Source organism: Talpa europaea (assembly GCF_964194135.1).
Source record: "Talpa europaea genome assembly, chromosome: 11".
Taxonomy (NCBI): Eukaryota; Metazoa; Chordata; class Mammalia; order Eulipotyphla; family Talpidae; genus Talpa; species Talpa europaea.
Window position 1 is genome coordinate 40,691,302 of NC_140078.1, and position 10,323 is coordinate 40,701,624.

Here is a 10,323-nt window from a genome sequence, read left to right on the forward strand (position 1 = left end):
TATTTCTTTGAAGAATGACATTGAAATTTTGATTGGAATAGCATTGAATCGGTATATTGCTTTTGGTAGGATGGCCATTTTAATAATGTTTATTCTTCCAATCCATGAGCAGGGGATGTCTTTCCATTTCTTTGTGTCTTCTTCTATTTCTTTTAACAGTGTTTTATAATTTTCTTTGTATAGGTCCTTTACCTCTTTTGTTAGATTTATTCCCAAATATTTGATTTTTTTTGTTTCGATAATAAAAGGGATGTTTTTTTTTTATTTCTTATTCTTCAGATTTATTGTTTGTGTATGGGAAGGCTACTGACTTTTGCGTGTTGATTTTGTATCCTGCCACTTTACTGAATTGATTGATAAGTTGAATTAGTTTTTCTGTGGAGTTTTTGGGGTTCTCTATGTATATTATCATATCATCTGCAAATAGTGATAGTTTGACTTCTTCTTTTCCTATTTGGATTCCTTGGATGTCTTTCTCTTGTCTTATTGCTCTGGCTAGGACTTCCAGTATTATATTGAAAAGCAGTGGTGAGAGTGGACATCCTTGTCTTGTTCCAGATCTTAATGGAATTGCTTTCAGCTTTTCACCATTGAGGATGATATTGGCTGTTGGCTTGTCATAGATGTCCTTTATGATGTTGAGGTATGTTCCTTGTATCCCAAGAATTTCAAGGGCTTTTATCATGAATGGGTGTTGCACTTTGTCAAAAGCTTTCTCAGCATCTATTGATATTATCGTATGGTTTTTATATTTCTTTTTGTTGATGTGTTGGATAACGTTGATTGATTTTCTGATGTTAAACTATCCTTGTGTCCCTGGAATGAATCCTACTTGGTCCTGGTGAATTATCTTATGGATACATTGTTGGATTCTGATAGTTAAAATTTTATTGAGGATTTTTGCATCAGTGTTCATTAGGGAGATTGGCCTGTAGTTTTCCTTTTTTGTGTTGTCCTTATTCGGTTTTGGTATTAGTGTAATGTTGGCTTCATAGAACGTGTTTGGTATTGTCCCTTCCTTCTCAATTTTTTGGAAGAGTTTGTGAAGGATAGGCACTAATTCGTCTCTGAATCTTTGGTAGAATTCATTTGTAAATCCATCAGGTCCTGGGCTTTTGTTTTTGGGAAGGTTTTTGATTACCATTTCAATTTCGCTGCTTGTAATTGGTCTGTTTAGGTGTTCTATTTCTTCTTGATCTAGCTTTGGGTGATTGTAGAGTTGTAGGAATTTGTCCATCTCCTCTAGATTGTTGAACTTGTTTCCATATAACTGTTCATAGTAGTTACTGATTATTCTTTTGAAGCTGCTGTGTCCGTTGTGATTTCTCCTCTTTCATTTATGATCCTGTTTATTTGTGCTTTCTCCCTTTTTTCCTTTGTGAGCCTGGCTAGGGGTTTGTCTATTTTATTGAGTTTTTCAAAGAACCAGCTCTTGGTTTCATTGATCTTTTGGATTGTTTTTTTAGTTTCAATTTCATTTATTTCTGCATTGGTTTTTATTATTTCTTTTCTTCTACTGGTTTTGGGGTTTTTTTGTTGTTCTTTTTCTAGATCTCTGAGCTTCGAGATTAGGTTGTTTCTTTGAGTTCTTTCTTGTTTTTTGATGTGAGCTTCTATTGCTATATATTTTCCTCTTATTACTGCTTTTGCTGCATCCCATACATTTAGGATATTAGTGTCCTCCTTGTCATTCAATTCAAAGAATTTTTTAATTTCTTCTTTGATCTCCTCATTAGTCCAGTGGTCTTCCAGTAGTGTGGGTTTCAATCTCCATGAGGTAGGAGAGTTCCTTGTCTTCTTTTTATGGTTTATTTGTAGTTTGATGCCTTCATGGTCAGAAAAGATGGTTGGTATGATTTCAATCTTGGTGTATCTGTTGATGTTTGTCTTGTGCCCCAGTATGTGATTGATCCTGGAGAATGATCCATGTGCGCTTGAGAAAAATGTGTACTCCGTTTTTTTTTGGGTTTAGTGTTCTATAGATGTCTGTTAAGCCCAAATGCTCTAGGTCCTTATTTAGAGCTTTAGTTTCTTTACTTATTTTTTGTCTTGTTGATCTATCCATTGTTGATAGTGGTGTGTTGAAGTCTCCCAGTACGTATGTGTTTTCTCTGATGTCTGTTTTCAGAGAGGACAACAGTTGTCTGATATATTTTGGTGCTCCTTCGTTTGGTGAGTATATGTTAATGAGTGTTATTTCTTCTTGAAGTATTGTCCCCTTGATCATAATGTAGTGACTACTGGGGTCTCTTTTTATTTTTTGAGTTTGAAGTCTGTTTTATCTGATATAAGTATAGCTGTTCCTGCTTTCTTTTTTGGTCCATTTGCTTGTAGGATTGTTTTCCATCCTTTAACTTTAAGCCTATTTTTATCTTTTGTAGCTAAATGTGTTTCCTGGAGACAGCAAAAGGTTGGGTTTTGTTTCTTAATCCAGGCTGCAACTCTGTGTCTTTTTATTGAAGAGTTTAGTCCATTTACATTTAGAGTTAATAATGATATGTTAGCATCTATATTTGCCATTGTGATTTTCTTTCCTTTCATTTTATTTATTTATTCTTTTAATAACTTTTTTTTTTGGCCTTCTTTCATTGTTATTCGTCCCTCTGAGGTTCTGGCTTTAGGACTCCTTGTAGTATTTTTTGGAGTGGGGGTTCAGTTGTAGTGAAATTCCGGAGTTTGTGTTTGTCTGGGAAGGTCCATATTCTTTCTTCAAAGAGGAAGGAGAGCTTTGCGGGATAGAGTATTCTTGGTTGGCATCTCTTTTCTTGGAGTCTGTTGACTATGTCCCTCCACTCTCTCCTTGCCCGTAGTGTTTCTTCGGAGAAGTCTGATGTCAGCCTGATTGGCTTTCCTTTGAATGTTATCTGTTTCTTCCCTCTTGCCAGCTTCATTATTTTTTCCTTGTCCTGGATTCTTGGGAGCTTTACTATTATGTGTCTTGCTGTATTTTTCCTTTCGTCGTGGAAGTTTGGTGTTCTTCTTGCTTCTTGTATATCAATTTTCAGCTCCTTCTTCACATTTGGGAAGTTCTCTTCAATTATCTCTTTGAATATTTTCTCAGTTCCTACATCTCTCTCCTCTCCTTCTGGTATTCCTATAACTCTTATATTTCCTTTCCTCATGGAGTCAGATGGTTCCCGAAGTCTTTCTTCATTCTTTTTCCTTCGTACTTCTCTTTCCTTTTCTGTTTTGGTTCTTTTTATTTCTGTGTCTTCAAGATTACTTATTCGTTCTTCCATTTCATCTATTCTGCTTTCATTGCTTTTCCCAGAATTCTTTAGTTCTTCCATTAATTCTTTGATCTCCTGCATTTCTTTTACTTCCCTCTTTAGGGACTCAATTTCATTCTTCTGACCATTGTTTTCCCTCTCTAGGGACTCGATTGCATTCTTCTGATCGTTGATTATTTTTCCCTTATCATTGTTTTCCTTTATGACTTCTGTCAGTTTTTTAATCACGGCAATTTTAAATTCTTTTTCTGGAAGGCTCAGAAGTTCTTCCAAGTTACTGTCGTTGCAATCTGGGGGCTGGTTTTCTTTTTGTGGTGTGCTTTTTCCCTGGGTAGTTGCAAGGTTGCGTGTGGTTCTTCTACTCCCTACTGTCTGTTTTCTAATTTGCCGTATGCGTTGGGACAGTGTGTTGTTGGGACTGGCCGGCATCTTGGGCGAGCTTCTCTGCAACCCTCTGGTTCCTCCTGGAGCCATATGTCAGTTTCAAGCAGTCTTTACTGGAGAAAGGTCCCTGTTGTAAAATGCCGATGTGAGGACACACTCCCCTGTGCGCCTGGTCTGCCCCGGCGGTGGGTTCCTGCTCCCCCTCTGGGCTTGGACTGCAGGCCAGTGGGGGTCTGGCGTGGGCGGACTTCCCCCGCTCACCTCTGGCTCCTGAGGAAGCCTTCTTTACTGAAGAAATGTAGTCTTTACTGAAGAAATGTCCCTGTTCTAAAATGGTGATGTGGGACACACTCCCTGCGTGTCCGGTCTCAGGCACACTCTTCTGCGCGCCTGGTCTGCCCCGGCTGTGGGTGCTCGCTCCCCCTGTTGGCTCAGACTACTGGTCGGAAGGGGCCAGGCCTGGGCTAACTCCCCAGCCACTGGCTCCTCCAGGAGCCTCTGCTGGCTTCAAGTCGCTAGGTGGCGCCAGAGATCTCTCCTAGAGCCCTTGGGGAGCTGATTTTCCACCCTGTGGGACTGGGAACAGAGCAGGAATGGTAGGGTAAACCTCAACGGCTTTGGGGTGCTGTGTCTGCCTTGTGCCCCACCGTCGTGGGGAACCCACGCCCCTAATTTCGTGCCCCGGGTCTCAGTTCCAAAGCTCTCAGTTCCAGGACGCGGGCTGTAGCTCAGTTCAGTGGCGCGGGAATGGCGCCTTTTGAATCCGGCTCCCGTGCCTGGGCGCCTGGTTCCTGCTCACTCAGGGAGGGCCTCCGCGTGTCTCCCCGCAAGCCTAGGTTGCAGGCGCGGGGACCTGCGCTTGCTTTTCAACCGCACTGCTTTTCCGCGTGATCCCGATTCTGGTCTGCGCTGCTTTTCTGCGCAATCCCGATCCCGATCCGCGTCTGGTTTTCCAGCGCGCCGCTTTTCTGCGCAAGCTTACCGGGTGGCCTGGGGCTGTGTGCTGGTGCTGGCCTCCTCCTGGGGGGTGGGGTCTCCCTTTAATGGCGCCTGGAGTGCACAGCCGCGGTGGATCCTGCAGGATTCTCCACAGCTCCCGTTCACAGGATGTGGTGGCTGAAATAGTTCCTTTCCACTCACAGTCCCGCTTGCTGCGTAGTTTGTTCTTGTTGGTCCTTTTAGTTTGTTGTTTTCCTCCTCTCTGCTGGTCGGAGAGTGCTGACTCTGTGGGCGGGGGAGGGGAGCAGGGTTTTGCGCTTCCCTCCCTTCTAGTCCTCTTTTATGGCCACTTTCTTCTTCGGGTAGTTAGCTGGAGTCACCCGTTTATCTTCCGTGTCCCAGTTCTCACTGGGACCTGCCGCTTTTCCTCCCTATTAACTTTTTTTAATGGGAGATCTTACTCGCAGCGTCTCCTTGCCGCCATGTTGCTCCGCCCCTCTTTTGCTGTTTGAATCAATGTTAGAATAAGTAACTTGCACATATTTCATTTGACACTGAGACAGAAATTATATTTCTTCCATCTCTGTATCCCTCTCACCTGGATGTTGGCTAGCATATAAATAAGTTGCTCAAAGTACTTGTTAAATACATGAATACACAATTAAATGGTAATTTTGCTTGATCTAATCTTAGATTGCTCTGAAATACTAATCCACTGACCTCACAATCAAACTGTAGTGGGATCTGATGGCCACATTTGGCATCATTTTGATTGTGCTTGTATGTTCTGTTTTGTCCTCCTCCTTCAAGGCTCACAATAGAAAGGGAAGAGCAAGTCCACAGCATTCAGGAGCTTGACCTGATAAAACTATCATTTCTGATGTTGAGCTCATTCAGTCAAAATAAAGGGGCTAGACATGTGATCAAGAATCACTTTCAACTTTAAATTCATTTTCAGTTTTTTAAAATTAACAAGATATAATCATGAGAGTAATAAGTCTACCCCTTGACTTACTGAATGGGGGCAAGCAGGGGTGTTTGCTGGTACTGAGGACAGAGAGGGTCACCTAGTAAACTTAGAGTCAGAACAGGCGCAACCTCTGGGTTCATTGTGCTGGCTCCAGCCTGCAGCTCTTTCAGCTGGTTCCCACGTCTGCTCCTCTCCCGCTCCTGCCTGGGCCCTGGCCACAGCTGAGCCAATGCTACCTAGGGTAGGACAAATGGTATCTGGCCACATGCCGGCCAATAAATTTTCTTTTCCTACTCTTTCCCTATTCTCTCATTTCCTCACTCCCTGTGTAAATAAACACTGTTTCTGTTTCTGCTTTTGGGTTACATCCTGCATTCTGAATTGCATGCGTGATGACTCATTCCTAGTACCCCAGGTTTGCCCCATTTCAAAGGTAAGATTCTCACCAAAGGTAAAGAAACAAGAAGATATAAAATGGTCATGAAGATCCCTCACAACTCATGGGAATTTTAGGCCACATTAATTTTCTGGTTTAATAAATTTTCTTTAACAGGAAATAGGAATTAAAAACAAATCTACCCTCATTGCATTAAAAAATATTTTTACTTCAAATATAATATTGTGTCTTCATTTCTATATTTGGATCGCTATGCAATGACTAATATTTATATGGTGTCACACATACTAGTTACTACAATGAAAGTGGATACATGCTCTTCAAACAGAAAAGCCAATCTACTCTCCTGAATAAAGGATTTCTCTTGATTTTCTTTGTAACTTTCTGTAGTTCCCATCATTTGGCTTCTGGTATAGAAAATGGGGACAATTTTCTATGTATTTCTGGCTTGTCTCTGGCTTCCCCTAATACCTGTACATAATGTACCCACTAAATGTGGCCTAGTGATCTTTGCCTTGTCTGTGGGGCCAAAGCAGGAAAGCAGTGAAAGCTCTGAACAGAAATACTACACCACGCCAATCGTCACAGGGGGAGCTGTGCAGTGATGGGGTAGAGGGAGACAAGTGCAGGGCACCCTAGAGACATCAGTGGGTTTGGGTGCAGCTCCTGAAATGCTACAGACAGACACGAATTACTGCAGTTGAGATTTGAGCACTAATGAAAGCAAATATTTCATTCATCCAATGCCAACTTGCTTTTGGGGGAACAGAAAATCACGGCATTAAGAGAAAATGAAGCTGGGGCAGACAGAAGGACAGATGGATGCATGGGTACATGTGTGTATACACGTGCGCACGCGCGCGCGCACGCGCAGACACACACACACACACACACACACACACACACACACACACACACACACACACACACGGTTCTGCCAAAAGCCAGTGTTAATCAGTAAAGGCCAGGTTCCTACCATGGCTTGTAGGTAGGTGTCTGTCTCTCTAACATTAATGTGTTAGTGTTAGAGAAACTTCCACCTGCATGTGACATGGGGGAAATTAGAAACCGCAAACAACCCAGGCTGGCTTTTCTCTTTGCTGACATGCCAATACTGATTTTTTTTTCCTGTCATGATTTGATGTTTCTAAATCTTACACCATTTCTGTCCATACTGAGCATAAAGTATGAAAAAGCTTGGGAATAATGTGGTTTGTTCGATTAGTGGAGCCTTTGATATGAATCTGAAAAGATATTCTTTTGGTTTTGTATTTTTCAAACTGTCAAAAATAATCAAGAAAACCACATCACCTGTCTAAACTATTGAAATTTGAATAACTAATAACCTTTTCACAATCATGCCTTTGGTTCATATGTCCCACATACAATCCCCAGTGTATCAGAGGGATCCTGGATGGTTTAAAGTACAGTTCTTACAAGGGGGTATATAGCACAGCTAGTCCTCAAATGCTGTCATTTCATCCAACATTGTTGAATTATATTGCTGATAAGAAAAAAGAAGCCCTGATTAACACTGAAGATCCTATCAAGGATGCTAAGTGGAGAGCTCCTAAGCCCTGCTGATGGACTTCAGCCACAGGGGGCCCCAGTGCTATGGGGAACAGAAGGCTAAATCACCTGCTCCTCTCCCTAGGCCAGAGCTAGGGTTTTTTCTTTAATTCTGGAAGCATCAATTTACAGGCTGGAGTTTTTTCTTATTCATAATGAGAACAGTTTTATTGAATTCTGTGAAAAAAAATTGCCCTTCCTTCAAAGTTAAGATAGCAGTGGAATAATAGGTACTGTCTGTAGCACTAACGGCAAGCATCTGGGCACACGTAAGTAGACAGAAGGTAATTTTTAGTGTTTCTGTTAGGGAAGCATGTTTTGATCTAGTTTCTTCATCACTGTTCTAGATGACTTTGAATTTCCTAGAGAAAGGAACTGAGCTCTTATTTTCTATCTGGCCCAGATGAAATAACAGGACACAACCTTGAACACAAGTATCCTGTGTTCCTGAAACAGTAGTGTGCAACTGTTTTGTCCTGCTGCTATGCCAACTTCAAGTTGTGTAGTGTTGTAAGACACTTTGTTCTTCAGGTACTTTGAAGCTGCCTGACTCCTAATGGTTCACCAGTGGTGTGAGGTGTCCACACATCCAGGCCTGTGTTTTTGTGAACCCACCCATAGCAATTCTTCCCCATTGCCAGACAAATCACTCAAACATCTGGAAAAAAGAAAAAAAATTTCTGAAAGTTACCATAGTAAAAAAAGTAATCTGAAGGAAACTATCATGTAGGAATGCTATGAAAGAAAATCCCACATTCATCTTTTGATAACTGTCCTTTGACAAGTATCTTTAGTTAATTGGCATATTTCTCTTTTTTTTACCTAAAAAATGTTTTTATTTATTTATTTATTTTCTCCCACCTGGTGGAAATGGGTTCTTTTTTTATATATATAATAAATTTTATTTTTATATTCCCCATACAATTGCAACCCCCTTATTTTGACCCCAATCCCTCCCCTCCTGCCCCCTACCCCCCATAGAGTGTCTCTGGTTCATAGTTTTTGTTGATTTTGATTTTCACTTTCTTATAGTTATTCATTTTCCTGGTCCCTTATTTAAGTTTTCTAGATTCCTGCTATGAGTGGGACCATCGGTATTTTTCTTTTTCTTTCTGGCTTATTTCGCTGAGCATGATCCCTTCCAGCGCCATCCATGTTGCTGCAAATGGCATGTCTTTATCTTTTTTGAATGCTGAGTAATATTCCATGGTGTATATGTACCACATCTTCTTGATCCAGTCATCTATTTTTGGGCATTTGGGTTGTTTCCAAAGCTTAGCTATTGTAAATAGTGCTGCTGTAAACATAGGGAATATACAGGCGAAACACTATGTGATATTCACATCAAAGACATCTTTACAGACACATCACCCAAAGCAGTGATAGTGAAGGCAAAGATAAACAGCTGGGACTACATCAAATTAAAGAGCTTCTGCACAGCAAAAGAGACAATAACAAAAATAAAGAGAAACCCCACCAACTGGGAGAACATTTTTGCACAAAACACTAATTGGCATATTTCAAATGCCCATGGCCAACTATAGTGTTCTGCTATTCTTTAGGAGAAAGAAGTCAAATACTCACCCTGGCAAAGTGATCATCTCCGAGAAGTGTTTGCAGAAGGAGGGGCAGCTGCTTTTCCAGATGCAGCTTAAAGCAGAGTTGGGTCAGCTCTTCCCGATCCAGAAAGCCAGTCCCAGTGGTGTCACAGCTGCTGTACACCTCTCTGAGCTTTGACACATAGTGGTTCTCTTCTTCTTCGTCCATCCCATAGCAGGCTGCACATGCCCGATGAGAGAAAACAAAACAATGACATATTTATTGGGACACCCCACACATCCTTCCACAGTTTTGATTAGTCTAGGCAGTGCAACACAGCACCAGGCAGGAGCTGGGCATGTTGGAAAGGCATCAGGGGTTAAGTGAGGTTAGAGGAATGGTCTCCATTTTTGCAGGAGAGGCCAGAAACATACTATGTCAGGGAGCCAGTCACCATTCAAAATTAGTTCAAACAAAGAACCAAATTTCTTTGTTCTGTTAAAAATGGTTACAGAATAATCAGAAAAAGGAAATTAAGTATAAAGATATCTAAAAGGATCCAAATTTTCACAACCTAAAAAATAATATTTTGGCAAATATACATTCTAATTTTTCTCTCTATACATACATGTATGGCTTTTTCCTTATAAGAACTAAATAAATAAATACTGAAATAAGTAGACATAATTTTACTAGGTTGAACTGTTAGGCAGTGAGAGCAGGGAGGGCAATGCCTAAAGAAAATTAAAGGTGAACATACTCAGGACTCCAGCAAAAACTTGCCAGAGCTGATAAAATCTGGAAAGAGCCAAGAAATGCCCAAAGGTGCAAAGGCAGTTTCCTCACCCAAACCTACAGGCTGGTAGATGAAGCCTGAGGGGAGCAGGAAGTGCCCAAGGAGGGAAGGCAGATGCTGGCCCCAACCTGGATCTGGGACTGACAAAACTACATCATGGGAGCCCAGTACAAGGGGGAGTGACTTAGAAACTCCTGCTTGGACCAATAAACCAACACCCCAGGAGTGCCTGGGCAGTAAACCCCAGGAAAGGAAGGAGTGAGCAGCCTACTGCACCCCATTAAAGCCAGGAGTCCCCTGCCTTTCCTAGACTCTGCTCCCCCCACCCCCGACCTCTTTCTGGATGTACTATTTCTAAATAAATTTTGTTTTTCTTTGCCTAGATGTAACTTTGAATTCTTTCATGGCCATAGTCAAGGACTGAGGAACCCCAAACCTGGAAACATCTAAGAATCCCAAAACCCAGAAACATAACTACTAATAAGAAAAAATGGAAATT

At 41.4% G+C, this 10,323-nt stretch overlaps 1 protein-coding gene across 1 annotated transcript in view; it reads right to left on the reverse strand.

Annotated features, from left to right (window-relative positions):
- The window catches only part of NINL (ninein like), a gene marked incomplete at its 3' end in the record, with an annotated part of 85,323 nt that extends 76,061 nt beyond the window's left edge, over positions 1-9,262 (reverse strand). The window contains exon 1 of the mRNA XM_084247729.1: positions 9,074-9,262. Within this exon, the coding sequence (XP_084103855.1) occupies positions 9,074-9,256 (183 nt within the window). The 5' untranslated portion in view covers positions 9,257-9,262. The remainder of the gene's footprint in view (positions 1-9,073) is intronic.
- Between the last annotated feature and the right edge of the window lie 1,061 nt (positions 9,263-10,323).